This window comes from Pogona vitticeps, chromosome 3 (assembly GCF_051106095.1).
Source record: "Pogona vitticeps strain Pit_001003342236 chromosome 3, PviZW2.1, whole genome shotgun sequence".
Classification (NCBI taxonomy): domain Eukaryota; kingdom Metazoa; phylum Chordata; class Lepidosauria; order Squamata; family Agamidae; genus Pogona; species Pogona vitticeps.
Window position 1 is genome coordinate 172,414,481 of NC_135785.1, and position 24,161 is coordinate 172,438,641.

At 40.0% G+C, this 24,161-nt stretch overlaps 1 protein-coding gene across 1 annotated transcript; it reads left to right on the forward strand.

Moving 5' to 3' along the window:
- The first annotated feature begins 1,075 nt into the window (after positions 1-1,075).
- On the forward strand, positions 1,076-22,878 carry CHST10 (carbohydrate sulfotransferase 10). The gene is made up of 6 exons (XM_020805615.3): positions 1,076-1,794; positions 8,694-8,829; positions 11,513-11,610; positions 14,224-14,458; positions 16,610-16,715; positions 19,551-22,878. The coding sequence occupies exons 2-6, from the start codon at positions 8,730-8,732 to the stop codon at positions 20,086-20,088; spliced, it is 1,077 nt and encodes a 358-aa protein (XP_020661274.3). The 5' UTR covers positions 1,076-1,794; positions 8,694-8,729; the 3' UTR covers positions 20,089-22,878.
- The last annotated feature ends 1,283 nt before the right edge of the window (positions 22,879-24,161 follow it).

Here is a 24,161-nt window from a genome sequence, read left to right on the forward strand (position 1 = left end):
CTCCTGTATGGAGAAGTAGTGCAGGGAAATTGCCCCAGAGGGAGACCACAGCTGCGATACAAGGACATCTGCAAGCGGGATCTAAAGACCTTAGGAATGGACCTCAACAGATGGGAAACTTGACGTCTGAGTGTTCAGCCTGGAGATAGGTGGTGCATCATGGCCTCTCCCAATTTGAAGAGACCCTTGTCCAGCAGGCCAAGGCAAAGAGGCAGTCCCGAAACCAGCAAAACCAGGGAGCTGGACAGGGGACAGATTGTATTTGTCTTCAGTGTGGAAGGGATTGTCACTCTCGAATTGGCCTTCTCAGCCACACTAAATGCTATTCCAAGACCTCCATACAGAGCACATTACCATAGTCTCTTGAGACTGAAAGGATACCTACACGGGGGGGGGGCAGTGGGCAGGTGGCGGAAACAGCCCTCATCCCATCTCGGAAAAGTTCCAAATGGCAGAAGTCACAGGATACCTCAGATGAAGGCCAAGGCCATTGTGGCCTAGTGGTCTATGGCGCAAGGCTCTGTAGGATGTAGCACTTCGGGAAAGATAAACAGATTTAGGCTGCAGTTCTATGCATACCTACCTGGAAGGAAGTGCTACACTGAACCCAGCGGAGCTTAAGCGCTACCAGACCTGTGCACGAATGAGCACAGTTCTTGCAGCAGAAGCTCATGCTGACCAAGCCTCACTTTCCAGTCGACAAACCAAAGCGTGTACAATAAATAAACCTTAGCCTTTTAAAGCGTTACGCGAAGTCTTGTTTGTGGTGGAATTATTTGGGGGGTGGGGGGTGATATGTCAGCAGAAAGCCCAGCGCCCCTCTCTGCCTGGGTGATGAAAGTAAAAAACAAAAAACAAATATAGGGCACGCCGGGTGCCTCCCGGTGTACCAGCTTCTTCTGAGGCTTCCTATCTAGGTTTGGCATTGAACGTGGCATCCGTCGGTTCTTCTCCCTCGGTCTCCCCCTTCGGGGCTCAAACCAGCAATTCGCGCGGGAGGCGTCCCTCCTCCTCCTCCTCCTCCTCCTCCTCCGGTTGCGCGCCCGCGCGTGTGTGCGAACGCGCCCGCACCCGCGCGCGGCGGACCCCCGCTTCGCCTCTTCCTTTCCCGCCTCCTTCGCTCCCTGCGAGCCTTGTCTGTCTTGTCTGCCGGCTGGGCCCAGCTCGCCCGGGGGAGGCAGCGCAGCTTGTCAGCCGCGGCGGATCCGCCTTGCACGCAGCGGAGCAATGGAGGGAGAGGCTGCTGCGGATGCTTCGGCAGGGCCTGGCCCTGGCAGCGCGAGCTGAAGAGAAAGGGCGACGAGGCGGTCCCGCTGCTGTTCCGAGCAGAGGAGCGAGGGAGAAAAAAGAGAGAGGGAGACACTGAAGGGCGATGCGGCTGCAGGCGCTGCTGAGGCGGGTTGCCTCTTGAGGGGAGACTCCCGTTCCGGGCTCTCGCTGTGCCCGCAGGGCCCGGTGGTGCTGCCGGGGCGGCGCCCGAGGCGGGCTAGGCGGGCCATGCACGGGAGGGACGCGGCGGCGGGTTGCTGAGCAACTCTGGCCCAGGCAGAAGGCTTCTTCTCAGCCCGGCCTTCCTTTCCCGGTGGCTCCGCAGGGGGATATATAACACGGCGAGTCTCGGGAGTCTGGAAGGGTGCCTGGTCCTGCCGGGGCGCCTGCCTGCTTGCCTTTGGCCCTGGTGCCGGATGGGAGCGCAGGGCGGCGGCGGCGGCGGCGGCGGCGGCTGCTCCCCAGCCCCGAGCAGGGTTTGCTCGCTTGACAAGCTGAGCACCACCTCGGGGCACTTGTTACGGAGTAAGTATCTCGCTCTTCCGGCTCCGCTTGCTAACGGAGGGCGCGACGAGAGGGGGGTTCATTGGGGTTGTGATCCCGGGAGGGGGCCAAGTGGACGAGCTGGGCGGTGGATTCATCTCGGTCGGGGCTGGCTGGAGCGTGGCCACGTTCTCCTAGAGAAAGCCCCTTGACCGAAATGTGCAAACCCCCCCCCGACCTCAGCTGCGACCTCTGCATCCGTGCATTCTGCTGCGTGCACGAAAGAGTGAAAGGTGGAGGCGTGCAATGCAACAGGGGAGACACTCTCCTGAATACTGGACCTGGGGACAACAAGTAGTGGTTCCCCAGCCGCTGCAGAGGTGGTTTTGACAACCTACTGGGACCATTATCTTTGGCTGGTAGAAGATTAACTATATTTGCCAGCTGCAGTAGTCCTAAAAAAGAAAAAAGAACAAAAAAGCAAGTTGAACATTGGGAACCATTAGGAAAGTAAAGGGACAAGTATGGCATTGCCTTTTTATATAACACACTGTTGCCACTTTCTGTTCTATTGCTGTATGAGATTTTATCATCCCCAAAGCACCCTGCAGGCAAACTGGTGCCTCTACCCAAATGTCATCCCCAGGATTTTCTTTGGGCGTGCCTCCTTAGTAAGTGTTTTTAGGGTTGCAGCATAAAATGATCACAGGCAACAAAGGTGCCTCGTGGCACCTTTAAAACTAATGTGTGAAGGTGTAAGTTTCTTGTGGGCCTCAGTTCACTTTATGATATGTTATCAGATGGTTGAAGGAGTCCTGAGTTACAGGTGAACTGCATTTGAAACCTTAGACAGTATGCTGTAATCAATGTGTTTTTCTTCTAAGGTTCAAGACTGTTATTTTTGCTGCATTTAGTCCCACTGGAAATTCTTTAAATAATCTGAGTATTGGAGATTTTTGTTTAGATAAGTAATTCAAATACAGTAGTTGGGGATTTAGTTCATTGAAGACATCTAGAAGGGGGTATAAATACAGTGAGCAGAGCAGCTGGAGAAGCACTTTTGCCTTGCTTAGTGCTGGAATTGGGGCTCTATATGGTAGTGCGTTAAAGACAGGTGAAAGGAAACATTATCAAAGTGCGTAATTAACTATTGGAGTTATTTAAATGTAGTGATGACTATTTCGAATATGGCTTTTGTCTAAAATTTCAAGATCTATCAGTGACTTTTTTAACCATCACAGCCACATGGACCTTCCAAGTTAAGAGATAATAATGAGTTATAAATCCCAGTTTTGGGTAATAAGTCATAGAGGATGGCTGTCTCCATTATTCTTGGACATATAACATGCCTTCTATTGCCTGACCTAGATGGAGCTGGTCTTCCGATTCTATATTCTTTGGCATATTCTGTCATGCTGTACCTGGAGCTGCATGCTGCTTCCCTGTAGGAAATATCCGCATAAGAGTTTTGTCAACCTTGTGAGGTTCTTCTATTATAGACTGAAATAACAGTCTTAGGGAAGTTTCCCACTCTTTATTTTATATTCCCATCTGTATACAGTGGTGCCTCACATCATGACGTTAATTTGTTCCAGCAAAATCGCTGTAGAACAAAAACGTTGTGATGCGATTTTAAAAAGCCCATAGAAACGCATTAAAACCAGATTAATGCATTCTTAGAAGCCTCAAACTCACTGTCCAGCGAAGATCCTCCATAGCATGGCCATTTTCGCTGCCTGTGCAGTGAGGAATCAGTGCGAAAACACAGCGGGCAGCCATTTTGTTTACCCGGTGGCCATTTTGAAACCGCCGATCAGCTGTTAAAAAATCATTGCTTTGCGATGATCAGTTCCCAAAGCAGAGAACCGATCATCGCAAAGCCAAATTCCCCCATAGGGAACATCGTTTTGTGATCGCTTTTGCGATCGCAAAAAGTTCGTCGTGATGCAATTTTGTCGTCAAGCGGAGCGCCCGTCTTGCGGGGCACCACTGTAATAGGATTACTGTAGAGTGATTCAGGGAGTAGTTATGATGATATCAGAGAAGGTTGGAAACCACTTTTCAGATCTGAAAATGCTTTCTAGTATGAAGCCATGGAGCGAAGGTGTGTTAGTCAGATTTCACTTCCATAGAAGAGAATGGGATTTAAATCAGATGTGACTCTCTAGTGCTATTAATTCCAGTGGGACTGAAGTATGACAAGCTATTGTGTCATCCAGCCCCTTGTGTTGAAGCAATGAGTGCTTAGATTCAAGTCTTGGCTTAAACACAGAAGGTTTCCACATGGGCTTGTAAAGGTCAGAGCATGTCTCACTGTTAAAATGAAAGGAAAAAGCCATGACTACAAATGTTGAATTTGAATAATTCATCCAAAAGAAGGCTAAAACTTTAGGTTTATTGCTAGAGAAGTTCGTTTATTATAAGAAGTGCCTTGGATTCTAATAGCTCTCCAAGGACAGGATCAATGAATAGTTGCTGTTTCTTAGCAAATCAAAGCAAGATGTTTTTGCAACAAATCCTATACTTTCTTTCTTAAAAATAAGTTCCATTAAATTTGGGGCTTACATTTACAGGATTGTTCTGTAAACAAAACAGGTTTTGAAATATTCCAGACTGCTGTTATACTGAAGGTAGCGACACACTGGGGATTCAGTAGAATGACGAAAAATGAGGAAGATGTTCTTCCCAATAAAGGTCAAACTAATGAGTCAAAAGTTATTGGGAATAGACTTTTCCACTGTTGCTCTTCACATGTCTGTGTACTGCTGTGAAGAGAACCCTTGCCAAACCGCTTGTTGACCGGGTAGCACTGTGATTGGTGAGGTGGCCTATGAAGTCAACCTATCCTGGAGCCTGAAGGGGAGGAGTCTTAGAGGGCTGAAGTAATGAAAGAGATATAACCCTGGAGGGTTTGGGGAAGAAAAGAAAGAAAAATGAAGTATAAGGGTTATGATGAAGAGCAGGAATATAGAAATGAGCAAATGTTAAAGCTTGGGAGGAAAATAATGAACTTGTGGATATGACTCTTAATTGGTTGTTGTAGCTGAAGAAAAGCTCAGGGTCAAAATTTGTTCCCAGTCTAATGTTCATATGTAATTAAAAGTTTTCATTTTTTAGCCACTGGGTCTAATGTGGTTAATGGCTGGTGTTGGACATGCTACTGGAAAGATGTTTTAAAAGGTAACAAGCCTGGGTTGGGTCTGGTCACAACTGATTTCACATAACATGCCAGATCTGCATTATGGTTGAAATCCAGTAGTAGCTCACAACTAGAATAGGTGCCTTGGATCAGTGGGGATTTGGTGATAAAGTTCCATTGGTTCAATGGGCCTGCTCTAGTTATATATGATTACTGGGTTTCAGCCTAAGATTCCTCCACTGTAGGCCTCAGTTTTCAAAATCTGTATGAGCTTGGAAAAATTAAATAGTGATGGAGATTTGTAAAAATATGGCACTTTGTACCTTGGTTTCACATTATGCTCTCTTCACTTGAATTGGTGAAGAATTGAAAAATTGGGTCCTGTAGCGAAGAAATCGTAACGTGGAACCAGTGTAAAATATGTGCATTGTACAAATCACCTTTAAATGCATTGCTCGTATTTGAAATTAAAAGGGGGGGGGCTGTCAGGCAAAATGCAATAATAAGGAACCTCCTTGCAAACAACAAATGTAGGTGTTGGGCAGATAGGGTTTACTTTAGCAAAAAGCAGTAGTTTTCTTGTTAAAAGAAGGTGCATCTCTCAACTCTGTTAACCACAGATTGTCACTGCCATAGAATCATAGAAAAGTCAAGTTGGAAGGGGCCTACAAGGCCATCAAGTACAACTCCTTGCTCAGCTCAGGAATACAGTAGACCTCCAGGAAACATTGATCTCCTGTTGGATAAACAGTGTGGAGAATGTGGTGCTTGTTTTAAAGAGAATATGGTTTTGCTAATGATAAACGATATATTTTTTTGTAGCTTGCAAGGCAAAACACCCTTAGAGTACAGCATGTGGGATGGTTTGACCACCAATGCAATATCCCCAGACCTCTGAATTTGTCAAATTCAGAGTGTGTCCATATTGGATGCATTGCACATATGTGTGTTTGTGTTTGGACCAGAGTGCCTTCATGCCCATATTTGCATGTTTTAAAGAGTGTACATATATATAATCTACAAACATACTTGCTGAAAACATTGCCCTAAACTTTCATGGTATTAGGAGAGAGAAGAATTTGTTGCTTTGAAGGCTAAGAATTCCAGTGACTTTTTAAAAAATTCAAATAAAATCATGTTTTATAATGCAGAGAATATTTAGTAAAACAACTGTGAATGGTTTGTTTTGTTAGAATTATAGGTATGTAGGAAACACAACTGTTTGTTCTCTCTTCATCTGGTACTGACCTAAAACCAGCAAGAGTATTTTAGAGGTCTGAAAAGGAATTCAGGATAAGACTTCTGTGATGCTCTTATGTTTATGGCTTCCCCAAATGTCCCCAAGTGGGATTTCTAAAAGTTCCAGCAAAAATTGGTGCAGCATCTTGAAAACTAATTCATATGTGGTCACATTACAGTACAGTTCCAACCAATCCAGATCCTTCTATGACTGAAAATTCCCTCTCCCCACCTCCTGGACATTCGGATTGGTTGTTGACAGCAGCCCTCATGATGCCATTTGAGTAAACCATTCCTGAGAAATTTGTCAGAGAAGAGGTGAAGGAAAGGCCAAACAAAAGAGGGAAACATGAGAGCTTATGTGATTTTCTCTTTTGTTAAAATAAAGCATTCGGATTTTAGAGGCTCCTGGAAATTAACAACAGAGTCTGAAAACAAAAGCATATTTTGTGTTGTCATTAGAGAGCAAATTTTACTGGGCAAACTATGATTTACAGATTTCATAGCAACTTCCTTCTACCTGCCTTGTACAGAGAACAGTGTATAGGACATGCGGTCTCCAGTTTAGGACCAGCAGTGCCAAGATTTACCAGGCCATAGCTGTATTAAGATTTGATCTGCCATTCAGATATGGCATCTGAAATAGCAGCTGTGTAAATATTTTTTATCAGGATAGAAACGATTGAGTTCTTGCAAATAACGTCAGCCACAAACCATCCTGATAAACAATACCCTTGTGAGCAGCAAGCATGGTGTATCATTTCCAAGTCCATGTTCAAAATTGCTGTTTTCTGCCAAGCTATTCACGACCCCAATATTTACTTCAGATAGCGTACTGTATCTGCTGTTGAATTGATTGTGTCTCCATTTTAGGACTGTGCTTTGCTGGCTGCCCAGGAAACCCAATCAATCCCTGTTTGAGGGGAGGCTAGTTCAGGGCAAGCCTGGGTTACTTCTGCCTGCAAAGAGCAAGCCTTGGCACATGGCCTTTGCAATGCTTTCACATCTGTTTCTAATCTTTTACTAATTTATTCTCTACTAATTAATTTCTCAAACACGTTCTATAGAATTCAGCCCTCAGTGATACTACATATACAACTTTTATGGAAAAACATGGAATGGATGCCCTCCCCTCAGCTCCTTCCCCCCCCCCTTGATTTCTCTTAAGTGAACAATAGTTGGCCTACCTGACAGGAATTCTGTGAAATTTTAATAATTAATGTTAGAAGAATGTGTGGATCAGAAGAAAAATTACTTAACTGTATTCACTACATTAATCTTCTGAGTCCAAAATGGCTACTTGCTCTTATAAGCAACAGTGTTTCTATCATTCTGAGACTAGAAAAGGGCAGGTAGTTTATTTAGGACCAAAAAAACACAAGGCAATACATTAAGGTTGCAGTGCTATTCACACATGAAACTCAGTTAAGCTTAGTTCTGAGTAAAGTATAGGGTTGCACTGTTCCTGAGCTTGGATCATGACAGTTAAATAAAGACTAAGCTATTACACTGGAAGGACAGATCCTGAAGCTGAGGCTCCAATACTTTGGCTGTCTCATGAGAAGAGAAGACTCCCTGGAAAAGACACTGATGTTGGGAAAATGTGAAGGCAAGAGGAGAAAGGAATGACAGAGGACGAGATGGTTGGACAGTGTCACCAAAGCTGCCAACATGAATTTGATGCAACTCCGGAAGGCAGTGGAAGACAGGAGGGCCTGGCGTGCTCTGGTCCATGGGGTCACGAAGAGTCGGACACGACTTAATGACTAAACAGCAAGCTATTACAGTCTGCAGATTTGTTATGAATGGACTTTGTGAAAACAGCAGTACCAGTGGTGGTGGTGTAGCAGTAATACTAGTGTATTCTAGGGTGGATTGAAAAGGCCAGCCTACAGTCATAAGGTGATTGTATATATATTAGCAGACTGAATGACAATTTTAAGCTCTTCCTGTCTTTCCTTAATTATAACATTCCAATTCAGATGTTGAAAATACTGTCTTCCTGAAAAGGCTTAAATGTGCTGTATTAGCCCAGACTGAAAGTACACGTCAGTTGTGCTATCTGAAGGCCTTCTTTCAGAACTGGAAGTAATCTTCCAGTCACTGCTTGTTTTAGAAAATAGGCTGCCATTGGCCTAATTCTAATCCTGGAGGGCAATGTCTAGTCATACATCCTGGTGACCATAATTGTCCACTTGAGACCAGTTTTAAAAAACAAACAAGTGCACAGCCTAGGAATCAAGAGGATGTTGGGAAGGGTCAGAGAGATATAGACACTGGGTATCTGGAAAGTGCCCCCTGTTCTAATACTATATGTGATCAGGGATTAGCATGGATAGACTTTACCCTAGTTGGATAAAGCATCTGCTTTGGCAAGTTGAAATATGTTAACATTTTATAGAGGTACCACATTACAGATTATGCAGTTTAAGAGCTCCACTGCTGATTCTCTTAGCAAAGGAGCCTGCAATCAAAGGAGATGTTTCATTAGTTATAAAAGAATCTACCTCTCAGAAAACAAAACACAGTACATATTAACTCTTCTGTGGCTTTTGAAAAACAGGAAACAACCGAAGTTATATGGCTCATATCTGACATCATGCACCACCGGTGGCTGCTGTTAGCTGCATGCTTTTGGGTAATATTCATGTTCATGGTCGCTAGCAAGTTCATCACATTGACCTTCAAAGATCCTGATGGTAAGTTTGACCTAGTTTTGTTCTTCCCACTGATGCAAGTTATTGAACTGCTTGTTTAGAAAAAGAAAACTGGCAGTGTTGAGTTCAGAGAGCGCTTGAAATGCTTTTGCTTGTATTATTACAAATAGTACAGAGCATTGAAAAAAGAACTGATGAATGATGATGCTTTGACTTTAAGAGTGAGTTTTCTTACTGATAAATATTTAATTATGAAAAATAAGCCAATTCTTCCTTTTTTAAAAAGGACAAGCATATTTTTCTAAAACTAACCCTTTCTTCTTTTTCAAAATAAAGGAATTTAAGGTACATTGAATTTGGCATATACAGTGGACCCTTGACTTACAGACGGCTTGACTTACAGACTTTTTGAGTTACAGACTTCTCTGGCCGCAAAATTTAGGTTTGACTTGCAGCCTGAGAATTGACTTACAGACCAGAAAAAAACCAAAATGGAACAAAAACGGCCTGTTACGGGATTAATCGGTTTTCAATGCACTGTAGGTCAATGGAGACTTGACCTACAGACTTTTTGACTTGAGAACCGCCTTCCAATACGGATTAAGTTCTCAAGTCAAGACCCCACTGTAGATTTACATGAATTAGAAGAAGTGAGCCTTCCTGATTTTCCATTTCTTCTTCCCTTTCCCTTTTCACTCTGTATGTTGATTTTAAATCAAGTCATGGCTGCTCTGTATGAAAGATTGCTCAGTGCAGCATGTCCATTACTTGCAGCAGTGTTTCATAAAAAGAAATATTTGCTTTGTTAGCTCCACAATTGTTGGAATACCAATCCTTAGGAACTCCCTAGAAGTGGGTCTGAGAACTTGGAGGTCAGATTCAAGCTCCTTGGGGGCTACTTGAGATGTGGAAATAGCTAGAAATTTCCATTTTACTCAGGATTCACTGAGACTGGCTGAACACCACTGCTCCTAGGTCCTTTTTTAAAAGTTGACATTTTTATTTGTAAAAATCAAATCAATTAAAGCAATTTTTTTTAACTTGGGGGGAGCTCTGGAGAACTTCTGTTATATACCAGCAAGAATCGACTTATAACAGCCCTAATAGGATTTTCAAGGTGAGATATTTAAGGCGTGGTTTTACCAATTCCACTCTCCCATTGAGTTTCCATGTCTGAAAGGGTTTCGAGTCCATCACTCTATCCACTACACTGAGTATCCAAGAGAGCTTTTAGGGGCCACAAAAATGCCTTGGGGGCTGCAATTTACCCACCGCTGAGCTACAGAATGATTATTCCTTTTCTCCCTTGTGTCCTTGTTGACACTGGGCAATAAGATCTCTTTGGTTGAAGGTCCCAGATGATGGGAGGAAATTCTCTTTCTGCATGTGACAAGGATGGTCAGATGTAAAGCTGCCCCATGCATCATTGAATGTTAAAATGGGTCATGGTTTTTTTTTGGGGGGGGGGTATGGAAAAGTACAAATGTCAGAATTCTCAAATATAATTATATATTTATTCATCTTGTGTATTGATTTAAAGTGCTTCCTTTTCAAGCGTTTGAAGTCTGCAGGTCTCTGGGAATGGTAACTAGTGTTTAGGTTGGCATCATGATAGTATTTTCGCATTTTTTTCTTTAGCATAATGCGTTTTTTAAATGTTAGTCTGATAGAATGGTGGGTGCAGATATCTATGGATAGAATGAGGAGTTGGTACTGCTCCATGATGACATAGAAGGGGGAAAAATGAAAGTTTTGCTTTGCTTCACTTACTTGATCTGAGATGTAGCCTTTCCTTCTGTGTCTCAAATACCAGGCTGTGCTTTTTCTCTCATCAAAGCCCAGTACATTCTGCTTATTGGGTTAAAACCTAGAAGATAAAAAAAACAGTACAGTGATGTGGAAAGTCCTTATTCATTATATTTCTCTCATATCAAATAAGGAAATAAAGGAAGAATAAGATATATATTTTCCCATTCGGCTGCTCTAGGTTGTGTTCAGTGAAATATAAATTCTTCTGCAGTCAAATTCTCATTACTTTAATTTTCCAGCTGAGTATAATTTAAATATTGTTCACTAGTCTCTGCAATAATATATGAAATGTCGGGTGGCTTAAATTATATCCAAGGTGGTAAATTTAGGAAAGAGTTGTTTTTAATTTTCTCTTTCAAGTGCAATTTGTAAATAGAAGATTTTATGTGTAGGTTGGAAAGTGCATCTAGATTAGTAGAAGCAAAGTTTCTTGTTCGTTTCCATGGCTGCCCAATTCCACTCCCCTCCCCCACCCCAGTGCTACACAGAGGATTTGGGGATCCATCTGAATGGATACGGTTATGATTTGGGGGAAGGGGACAGACCTTCCTAGGCTGTTTTCTCTCTTGTAACCAGCCTCTCTTCCTTTCCCACTTTATAGTTGTATAATGGACAGGCTACGAATGCTGCATCTTCACCAGGTCATATAATGGTTCCATTGCCATACTGCTCTAGCAGTTAAGAAGTTTTTCCTTATATTCAGCCTAAATCTGGCTTCCTGTAGCTTGAGCCCATTATTACATGTCCTATCACTGTATAGTGTTGCTTGTGCCTGTTCCTCTACAGAAATAATGGTCTGCATTTAGTTTTGAGAGCCATGTTAACTATAGTCTCCATTGTGATAAATTCTCCTGGAGACTGGTAGCATTCTATGGTTAGTTTTCATTGCATGTGACCCCATTTTCTTTGTTTCTAGTGTATGGTGCCAAGCAGGAGCCATTAATATTGACAGCTATAACTGAAACAGAAAGAAATCAAATGACAAAAGTGAAAAGGGTGCCTGGAGAGTTTCAGGTATGTGTTCCTAACCCAGAATAAAGGCTGTAAAATGCTGAAGGGGATATTTCTGCACATATTTCCTTTTCAGAGTGTTTATGAACAACTGAGTGTAAGTGTTCCTGGACTCTTGTTATCACAAGTATCCTTGTAATGCTTTTCCTGTATTCAGAAATACTTTTTCTTTTGTGTTCAGTGGAGAAGGACTATTATAAATCTTTATGGTGTAGTGCTATATAAAATGTCAAGACAGTACTCAAATTCAGTGTTACTGAAGGGTTAGGGTATGGGAGTCAGGGCACATGTGGCTTCTCTGCTTTCAAAGAATCATTTCAGAAGTGCTTGTAGGCTTATTAGCAAGGTATGCAGGTCCTCCACATGAAACACCTTATTTATACATTTTTTAGCGTTTCTGGAAGTATCTGTTACCCTTATTAAGAATCTTCTTTACCAAATAATAGAGCTTTGTTACCAGGTGGGTTTGGTGGCTGGGGGTTGAAGTTGTTAGTTGTGGTCTCTGAGAAATGCCTGTACAGGGAGATGTAACTTCTCTCCACCATACCCAAAGAAGATGCACAAATTGCCCACTTCTGATTTTTAAAAATAGTAAAAAAACAAACCTAACAAAAAACAAACCCAAACATTCTTTCAGAATTCAGTAAATATTAGTCTTTATGCCAAAAACTAAAATGTTGAATCATTTTTATTAAAGTTCTGAAATCAAAATCTGAGCTTTGCTACTTTTTTATTTATCTCCAGTCATTCTTCTCCTTTGCAGGGTGTAAAAGAGCTCACAAAATAATTTTTTAAAAAAATGAAAACACAGGAAGTTACAGTATAAAAGCTTTCTTAAACTAATTGCATTGAAACAACTCACAATTTGCACAGTTGAAAACATGCATAAAAAGGGGTATAACACACACAAGAGCACATTAAATGGGCATTTCTCACTGGTTATTCAATAGTAGCCCAAACTCTGATGAATAAAAATATTTTTGCGTTCTGGTGGGAAGACAGCAAAAGGGAGGTCTGTAGCCTTGAAGCAGACACGAAGAAGGTCTCTGTCTTGTCCTAGCCCAACAAACATGGCTGTGAGATTGGTGGGACAGAGGGGAAAGGTCTCTTCTCATCTCAAAATCATGTTAGGCTTGGAGGGGGAAATATGATTCTATGCAGCTGGATCTGAGCTGCACTTTGCTTTCTGGTTATAATAAGTGCTTTCAATTGTGCTGGAAAGCAGATCAGTTACTTGTGGATATTATTGTTAGTTTTATCACATTACTTCTGATTCCTTTTTGTGTATATAGGATTATAGATAAAGACAAAATAAAAATAAAAGAACAAACAAAAAAGACAAAAATATTTTAAAGACTGTTATATTTAAATGTGAGTTTTTGTGGACACAGAATAGGCTAATGAGGGAGTATGGTGTCTGTTTAGTAAACCAGTTCCTAATCTGAGGGCAGAGGGTGCATGCATTACAGGGCCATCATCAGGGAAACTCAGGTAGACAACTGCATTTGCGTCAGTGGCATGACCACATTTCATGTAGGTGTGGGACATGCCATCAGTAGGACTTTGCATGAGATCAGACAAGTCACTAATATTAAGAGTTGCCAGCTGGGAGGGTCATTTTAAGGGTGGGTTGGGTTGGTAAAGCTTCCGGAATTTCCACGGTGGCTGAGCAAGCTAAAGAATTCTAAGAGTTATGGTCCACCAGTTAACATTTCGTGGCTTCAGTTACCATTGAGCATGAATCCTTTTTTACAGTTTAAAATGAACTTTCAAAGAAAAAAGCAGAAGGGCAGAATTAGAGAACTAACTTCTTGCTCTGGCTTGTCACATTTAATAGTTTGACTTACGATCATTTTTATAGATTCAGTGCTGTAACGATGCATTGTTTTACATTATTAAGGCTTGAATTCCATAAAAGTATAGTTGACAAAAATCCTGTTGAACACATTATAACTGAGTAGTAGCTATCATTTTCTGTAGCACCTTTTAGAACTTATTTGAAAATTTTTGATACTATTAAATGGGAAATTATTTGCTGCAGCAGTTTGAATGCTAAACTCAGCTTTCAGAACAGTCTTTGAAACTTTTAGAAGACTGTTGAAATACATTTTTATTTGTATTGTTGAAGTAAGAGCAGTCTCCTTTTTTGTTTGCATAAAGAGCATTCATTTAGGACAGCCTAGGATGGTGCTGCATTTTCAGTATGTGTTGTGTGGTTGTTATTTAATTATAAAATATTTAATTTGTCTGAATATGGGGCAGGGAAGTATTTCATGTAATAAATTTTTTTATCCTTAAGTTGAAGCTATTATGCACCTTGTCAGAAGAATTATTTAAGCAATTGACTGTTTGAAAGTGTATATATATTTTAAAAAAAGAAAAAAAAAGAAAGGGAATAAAATGGTTGATGTTTTATCGTCAGAGAAACAACATTGATCTGTAATTTATTTTCCTATTTTCATAGGAAAGAAGTTGGGAACTCTGTATGGATATAAATATTGTAATATATCTTCCTGAATATGCCTGCTCCTTTAAAATATGACACATGAACTAAAATTATTCCGTTTGCTTTTTTTCTTCTGGACCCACCTCCTTCTCTTCTCATTTTATACCAAGACAATAGGAAAGGGTCTATCGAAAAACCTTGTACACCAGCCTCTGGTCCATATGGAAAGGCTTGAGCTACTCAGGAACGTCTGTCAAGATGCATCACTGAAAAACCTCACCCATACTACTGTTTCAAAGTTTGTTTTGGACCGAATATTCGTTTGTGACAAGCACAAGATCCTCTTCTGCCAAACTCCAAAAGTTGGCAATACTCAGTGGAAGAAAGTCTTGATTGTTTTAAATGGTATCTTTTCATTTTTAAAGTCTGATGCATGTGTTTGTTGAAATAAGAAGAGGGTATGACAAGTTTCAAAATGAATTATTTCTGGGGCATGTTGTTGTTGATTTTTATTCCAGCATTTTATTTCTTGTCATTTATTATTATTATTTTCATTCATTCATTGATTCATTCACTCACTCACTCAGTCACTCATTCATTGCTGGCTTACTGGCTGAATCAGTGGTTTAGATATCTGGCTGTGGAGCCAGAGGTCTGCAGTGGTTATTCTGGAAAAAAGTCTCAGAATAAGTTTACATAATCTAGTCTTCATTTGTTCAGCGGTACATTGCTATACCCACCAGTTTGGCCAGTTTCATCTGCTGATTTGTTTTAAAATAAAATTCTATTGTCATATGTATATTTGTATATCAGAAGCCCAGGCAGTTCAACGACAGGAGCCTTTCAGATATGTAACCTGTCTCAAGCTTCCTCATCTCTTAGCTTTGCATCCTACAAGAAGTATTTTCAAGCAGTGGTTCTCAGCCTTTGAACTCCCAGATACTTTGGATTTCAATCTGCAGAAGCCCTAACTAGTTCAGCCAGTTGTGTGATGGATTCTAATGGGTGGAGTCTCAAACTTCTGGATTGCTGAAGGATAATAGTCACTGTTTTTAGAGGGCTGGTCGGATAGCTCAGTGGTTAAGGTATTGCGCTGTAAAGCTAGAGGTTGGGTGTTTGATTCCGCACTGTACCACCTATGAATAGAGCCAGCCTGTGTAGCTAGCCTTGGGCAAGCTGCACAGTCTCAGAAGAAGGGAATGATAAACCACTTCTATGTATTCTCTACCTGGAAAACTTTGGAAAGGATCATCATAAGTAAGAATTGACTTGATGGCACATGATTATTTATTTGTGTTATTTATATGCTGCCTTTCTCCCTATAAGGGCTCGAGACAGCTCACAACAATTAAAACTATAAAGCAATCAATAGTTTAAAAAAATGCTATTAGAATATATTTTTAAAAAATAAACATGTCAAGATTAAAACCAAGATTAAAAACAATTATTTTTTTTTAAAAAATATGTAAGTCAACAAGCAATGCATTCTTGAGGCACTTACTGCTCAGAAGCCTGCCTGAAGAGGAAGGTCTTTGCCTGATGATAGAAGGATAAGAGGAAGGGAACCATTCTGGCTTCATGGGGCAGCACATTTCAAAACCTGGGAGCAACCACTGAGGCCTTCTCTTGTGCCATCACCAAAGGAGGTTGGGAAGGTGGTGGAACTGAGAGAAGGGCCTCTCCAGAAGATTCTTCAGCATTCCAGCTAGACCTGATTTTATTTTTTGTTTTAGACTGTATATCATAAGTGCCCTTACCCAGTGTGCTTTGCTGTCAAGAATAAAACCACATAGTGATAAGCATAATAAACAACAAGAACATAAAATCATTAGAAAAACCACAGTAAAACATTATGTTGACATTGTAATTCTTAAATTACACTGTAGGAGTCAGGAGAGGACAGAACTCAAAGGAGTAAAACAAAATTGAGTCTTTTATGCCTTTATCCTCATGAACTCAGATAAAAACACGTTTTTGAATTCTGAGGTATTTTTTACTTCTGTGAGAATTGTGCACCAAAATCTCCTTTATTCAAACGAGTGTTTATGTGTGCAGCTGTGTTTCACCCAAAGACTGAGAGCCATAAAACAAGACTGAATAAAAACAAAATGCACACCTTGTATTGTGGGCATATCATGACTGCAATGAATCCCATTATACTTCCAGTGAACAACATTTCTCTTACCAAATGGAATCAAGTAGAGAAGAGATGTTGCTACAATCCAAAGAAATGTTTATTTCCATTAAAAGAAAGAATTAATGAATGAAAGAAAGAAATTTGTTGTTCCTCAGAATAGCAGAGTTAAACATAGGAAAGCTACCAGGGCAGTTTCCCAGCATGATAATAGTGGATAGAGTGACAGACTAGGACTCTGGGGAACATGGCCATGGAAACTCACTAGGAGAGTGGAAGTGGTAAAACCACTCCTTAAATATCTCACCGTGAAAGCCCTATTAGGGTCGTTCTGATTTGACGGCACTGAACACACGCACCAGGGCAGAATGGGAAAATCTGAAACACCCCTTTCTAAAATGTGTTATGTTTTATTTCTTCAGGAGCATTTTCTTCCATAGAGGACATTCCAGAGAACGTTGTGCATGACCATGAGAAGAATGGCCTCCCACGCTTATCATCTTTCAGTGACTCCGAAATTCAGAAACGGTAAGAGGTAATGGGTTCAAAGGAGATAAGTTCTACTTCTTTTCTTTAAAAAAATAAAATAAAATCATACTTAATCACATAATTAGAGTTGTGGTATTTTAGATGCCTTCCCATTAGACAGTTAAGATTTTTGCAAAAATACATTTGTATGGGTTCATTTAATTAAATGAGGTATTAGAAAACTCCCAGAGATGCTGCGAGAGAAGGATGGTTAAGAACCTTGAAATAAGTGGGAGTGTTTGAGGAAAATTAATTAACAGATTAGTCAAATCTGTTAATTAATTTGCTGGCTTTTACCCTGAGCATCAAGCTGAGTTTGTCCTGTCCAGAGTCATCTGGTTGGGGGGAAAAGCTTACCCCACCCCATACCCTGGTTCTACAGGTCATTTAGGAACCAACTACAAGGTTAATTCCCATCACATAGCTGTAAAGTAGGATTAAGTTTCAATTTCCAGGTTGATTTCATGTTCTGGATGCTCTTTAGCTTAGGATAGGTGATGGCAGAATGTTCGATTAGTTGCTTTAGTATAGACAATAATTTTATTTTAGCACAATACTTAGAGGCTTTTCATTTTAGTTACCATGCATAAGGTTAATAAAGAGATCAAATTGTGCTCAGGAAGTTACATTTTCAAGACCTATCATTTGAAACACTTCCAGGAGCTCCAGCTCCTACAGTCAGTCATCTAGGAAATGCTGAATTTTTCCAGAAAGTGCTGAGATTGTTTCTCAAACATGTTCTGATGCCTTGTGCCAGATGGGATCTAATTCAGCTTATTTGACTTAACAGTTAGTAAGCAAAGCAAAACTTTTAAAAGTACATTGTTTTATTTTTCATATGCTTTATGAATATAAACTACTGTTACTCCCACCATTCCTCATCAAGTAGACAGAAACATTTTCGATTAGGATAAACAGCTAATGAATTGTACTTGGTGGCTGAAATCCTTTGGTGTTTGCAGAAGATTTGTGTAAATTGCTGTGGCTAATGGATGAGGTGAATCTCAGTTGCATAGTTGGGCACATAGCCTGGCATGTGACCAAATGGCCCCCGCACCTTGTCAATTAGCCACAATTAGCCATGACACAATATGTAAACATTACACAACCACCTACAGGATTTTCACAGTAATTAATTAGAAGTTATCCAAACTTAGATGCTGAAAGTATTAACATACAGATCTTTGCATAACAAAAATGTTGTGCATCTTACATATATCTCCTAGGTGTACCCGCCGACTGTAGATTAGTTACAGATTTGAAACTGTCTCACTTTGACTAATGTTGTATCAGTTTATTATGTTACTGATGAAATTAAACCATAGAGTAGGAACTATTAGAGCAATAGAATTAAAATAATTAAGAATAAGGAGGAAAAATACCACCTTGGGTCCTTTTTTAGTTGGAGTAAAAATATTTTAAATAAATAAATAAGATAAATGTGCCATAAAGACCTGTTTTTAGAACAACTTTCCACTCTGTATCATGGCAGTAATAGGGAAAGATGAATGATATAGTTATAGGTATTGTTAAAGGCTAGGAGCCAGATTCTCTTGCTTCCATCTTGTACCAATAGTCTTCCCTCCCTATTTCAGTTTCCCCCATGCACCCTTAAGCACTGCTCTGGAGGGCCAGGAAACCCTCTGGAGCAGGTTTTCTAAAGATAAGAGGGCAAGAAAGTCCTGAATATGTTGCATACTGACATACACAACTGGCCAAAGAGTCTTTAGAACCCTGTGAGGAGGTAGTGATAGGAGCACTTGCTTCTGGGAACATCATCTTCTGTCTAACTGGGAAAATAATTCTATTTCTTCTGATTGTGGGAGAAGATTTGATACAGCTGAATTATCCTCACCTCTTTGAATGTTCTATTTCTTTTTTAAAAAATGCATTTTTTACTATGACCTTTAGTTTTTTTGTTTTAAAAATTTAATCAGAGACTCTGGCAGCCTTATTGGCTGATGAGTGTCGTAAAAAAAAAAGCTTGAAAATAAAATAAAATAAATGAATGAATGAATGAATGAATGAATGAATGAATGAATGAATGAATCCTTTTAATTTTATTTCATTGTTTTAATAACATGGGTTAGGGTATGGGATACAGAAGGTAAGAGGGGGAAATAAATAAATAAATCCTAAATACATTTCATGTATGGAAATACAGTTCCATAGCAAATATGGTTATGTATTTTTTTCCATGTACAAGGTAATCAGAGAACTTCTAAACCACAGATGTTCCAAACATTTGTAATTTTGGTTGGAGGCTACAGCTGGTTCATGTTTATCTCTTGATCTCTTATCACTTCGTGATAGAGAGATAGTGCACTTTGGTGCTTTGGTGTGGTTTGACGGATTGGGCCCACAGATGTTGCACGGGCACCTCAGATTCCATGCCCTGCTTCCTCCCACTGGTGTCCCATGAGGAACAGTGGTGCGGGCTTCCTTGCCCAACCTTCTCCTCTGAGTGGGCACCTGTGGGAGGAGGAGGGGTGCGAAATCCAGGGTGCCTGTGCAACACCTGTGGGCCTGATCTGCCAGACCGCGCTAAAGTGCTGAACCACAGTAGGTTTTGTGACTTAGAGCCAAAATGTGTCAACATATTTAATGGAAAAGTTCATTGTGCTATGAAAAGATGATAAAGAAATTACCCATGCATACAACCCTTTCCACAGTAATACCTCACTTACACATACCATGTGATACTGCATATGTCAATTGCAGAATGTACATACATGAGGCCCCCCTCACTTGTTTTATATAGTTATTATGAATTCTCAATAGATGACATTTTTGAAACTACCACATACAACCTCTCTATTTTTCTTTTCCATTTAGGCTGAGATTATACTTCAAATTCTTCATCGTAAGAGATCCGTTTGAGAGGCTCATCTCTGCATTTAAGGATAAGTTTGTCCACAACCCTCGATTTGAACCATGGTATAGGCATGAAATTGCTCCTAGCATCATTCGAAAATATAGAAAGAATCGCACCGAAACCAGGGGGCTGCAGTTTGAAGACTTTGTACGCTACTTGGGTGATCCAAATCATCGATGGCTAGATATACAATTTGGGGACCACATCATTCATTGGGTGACCTACGTGGAACTTTGTGCCCCTTGTGAAATCACATACAGTATTATTGGACATCATGAAACACTGGAGGAGGATGCACCATATATCCTGAAGGAAGCAGGAATAGACCATTTGGTGTCATATCCCACAATTCCGCCTGGTATAACAGTATATAACAAAACCAAGGTGGAGCGCTATTTTGCAGGAGTAAGCAAGAGAGACATACGACGTCTTTATGCCCGGTTTGAAGGAGATTTTAATCTTTTTGGCTATCAAGCACCTGATTTCTTACTAAACTGATGCCTAGAAACTGGATAAATGAGTTTAACAGACTTAAATGAAGTATACAAACATTGTTCTCCATGGTTAAGGTGCATGGTACTTTTCTAGGTTTCATAAAGGGTTAATTGTATCTCTTGAACATTTGCCTTAGGAACAACTAGTGACTGCAAATTGTTAGCTAGTGGAAATAGTTTTAATATATGGCATTGCAATATGTTACACACAAAACTCATTTAAGATAGAAAATGTCAAACATTCCTCTTTCCCTTGCTTATAGAGGAATAATCAATAAATGAACTTGATTGTGATTGCATTATGAGGAACATTTAGAAAGGGTGGTAGCTTTCTCTAGTGTGAATGGGTCAAGGACCTGAATGTGAAACTTAAAGGTCAATACAGGACCAAAAATTGGTAGGTATTTTATAGTTAAGGAGGAGCCTTCCAGATTCTATGGACTTAATCTAAAGGTTTTTCTCCCAGTTTTTTCTCTTCCATAACTTTGTGAGAATTACTCTTGTTCATAGAGGACATTCAGTTGAGCATTTTTATCTGATAACTCCTGAGATCATATTGAATCTTTTACAAATGAAGCTGTAGATCCCAGTTTACATCTGATCACCAGGGAAATGAAAAGTATGGTCATTTCTTTTATTTGCTTGAGTAACTTTAGATACCAGTGATCTACTGTGTGTTTTAATGGGGGTTGGTAAACCTGTGCATTTTTGCAGTGTTTTTGTTTTCCTAACGGTGCTGGCTAACTTAATGACCATACAAGCCATGAAACTACATGAGTTTATGAGTTGCCATAATAAATTGGGTATATAAGATGCCCAGAGTCTCTTTTCAAGGGCATCTGGGAAGTGTAATAAATAATTACAGTAATAATCTTATGCTATGTTCACAACTCGTATCCTATCTCTGAGGTCTGGTTTTTAAATTTAGAAATACCCATGCATGCAGTGGGGTACTGGGCCTCCATTTTTATCTCCACTGCATGTGCAACACTATTTTGTCATGCAAAAGATAATGCCTGACTCCTGTGATCCTGACAGTGTAAAAAGGAGTGGGATGATTGCATAGGCAGGTGCCAACAGATATAGGCATATAATTCCTGTGTAATATTATAGTCACCATAGGGTATGAATGTCCCTGCACCTGATAGCATGCATGATATTTCATGGCAGAATAATATGTGGCTGAGCTCTTGAAATGGCCACATTTTGTCACTCCAAGGGTGAGAAACCAGATTTCCAACCTTTCCACAAAATATATCCTTCAGTTTTTATGCACAAATTTTTCTTCGTTCTTCCACATGATAATTATCTTCTATCTGAAACCAGTGAATGAACTGGTCATTGATGAGTAATACAAGATGTGTGTCTCTGTATATACTTTACTGAAGTTGAATTAGAAAAATTTAGAAACCCGTGACAGTTAATTATCCTTGTGTTGTCTTTGTTGGATACAGGACAACTTTTTATTTTTTTATTTTTATTTTTGGTTCACCAGCAATAAAAACCTCCTGTTGACCAGCTTTGCTCTGTTGTGCTGCTATGAGAAAGGAATAGTTGCATTTTGATTGGTGGGTCAAAAGCTGGTTTTGGATGGCAATTTTGACACTTGACATAAATATTAGAACTTATAATAGTAGTGTCTTAAACTTCCTTGGCAGGAAATAGTGAGAAATGAAGGAAGATTATTATCTTGAATCTGCCCACAGTATAATGATCAAAGATGTATTTTATATCTGTAAACTTGAAGAGAAAGTCAGTGCCAAAAACTGCTGATTTGTACAAAGAAAAAAGCTTGTATGAGCCGGATCTAATCCCAGAAGTGTCTTTCAAGACGAATAGCCATTCCACACATTACACAAAAAGAAGTGGCAGAATTCTAGACTGTTCTACCATTTCAGATCATGTGTAGGTCTACCCAAATGTAGCACACCTGGAAGAGAGACTTTGTGTAACTTCCCCATGCTGATAACATGTCATATGGATAGGGAACTTTTAAAGTAGAAGAGCGTTAAAAATAGCTTCCTTCCACACATGTATGGTTTTATGTTATACAGCCCACAGCTCTTCTACTTCATACTGTGTAGAATGGCTCTAATTCATGTAAGGGAGCGGTATGGGATTTATTTTTCCATGACATTCCCCCCTGGCAGATATTAATTCACTATAGAAACACCCATATATTAATTGTTATGTACAGGTATGGAAGACAGTGTAGTATAACCATTAGGGTAATGGACTGGGACTGAGAAGATCTGGTTTTAGACTCACTGAGCCATGGAACTCACTGGTCACTTTGAGTGAGTCATCTTCTGTCTGACCTACCTCACAGGGTTGTGAGGATAAAATGGGGAGCCATTAATGCTACCATGAGTTCAGACGGAAGGCAGAATATAAATGTAACAAGTAATAAATATATTGCCATATAGACATGTATTTGCAGTTTTATACACAGAAGTAATATCCACTTTAAGGAGATTATTACATGTGAAGTTGCCCTTAGTTACTCTTGCTAACAAGAGGTATATCCAAGGTAGCAAAGTTGGAAGCACTTTTGTTAATTCTTTTGAGAAGTGATGATCTACACTATCTGCAGTACATTAGGTCTTAACTGATGTTTCATGTAACAGTTCAGTTATTTTTATATGAAGTGTTAGAAAGGTTTATTGTTTAATGCATTTCAGGACTAATGAGCTGATCAAGTTACCTCTCTGCTGAATTAAAATGTAACGATGCGAGAAATGTATAGCAAATTAAGGCCTTAAAAGCTAATTCTAATAAAAAAAGATGAAGTATATTTCCCTTCCCTTCTCTTTGTAATCTGATTGCCCAAAATATTATTGGTGTGTTTTTATTTGCTCCTAGTACGAAATCCAGATGATCAAATTGATATTGTCACATTCCAGTAGTCGTTCTCTGTTGCTGGTACTCATTCCTTAAATCAATTTCTTCCTCAGACTCTTCACACTTGTAGCTTTAGATAAACTCTGTGTGACAATATGCTGAATTCAGTGTATTGTCTGCTACATTAATACTGTGATAATGCTTGGACATTAGCACTTTTTAAAGGCATGGCTGAAATCTTGTTGCAGTTTCACAAACAGTATAACCTGTGCAAGAGAATTGCAGTAAATTAAGAAACGTTTGCAGATGTCTGTTGCATACTGAGTCATGGATCTCAGTGTGTAACAGACAATGCCTACAGATATTTCCTGATTTAGAACAATTTGCATTTAAAAGTTCTGCCGTTTGCAGATTTGGTGGCATTTGGGTGATCATTCATTGGTTGGAGACAGGTTTTTTTTTTCCAATTTTCGTATGTGAAGAATTTTTAGGATTATATTTTCAGCATTACTAGCAGGGGCGTTATATTTCTTTGTGTGTTATATTTCTATGGACTTTGTCACCATATATTTTAGCATTTTGATTTTAATGTGTGTATTTGCTGTATATGTGTATCACCTTTCTGCCACCCAGCACAAGACAGTTTACAATGAAAAAACAGTAGCTAAGAGACGTGATACTAAAAAGGAAGAAGAAGCAGGAGAACACATCAGAGATGCTGGCTTTGCAGTTTATATAATTAAATTATATAATGGAATTACAGGACACAATTCTGAGATAACTGAATAGTAGTTGGTTCCAACTAGGCCAGCAGAGGGGGTCTCTCTCTCTCTGAGGCAGCCTTGTGGGGAAAAATACAAGATTCACTGTTAACACTGGGTCATGGATCAACGTCCATTTACAACATCTGGAAATTTCCTCCAGCAGCTCTTCAAAGCCAAGTATATGTTTTAGTGCCCCATTAACTAGTGCATGACTACTTAAAGGTAAAAGGGAAGGTTCCCCTTGACATTTAGTCCAGTCATGTCCGACTCTAGGGCACGGTGCTCATCCCCGTTTCCAAGCCATAGAGCCATCGTTTTGTCTGTAGACAGTTTCCGTGGTCATGTGGTACCTATTTATCTACTTGCATTTGCATGCTTTCAAACTGCTAGTTTGGCAGGAGCTGGGACAAGCGACTCGCGTGGATTCGATCTTACGACTGCTGGTCTTCAGACCTTGCAGCACAGAGGCTTC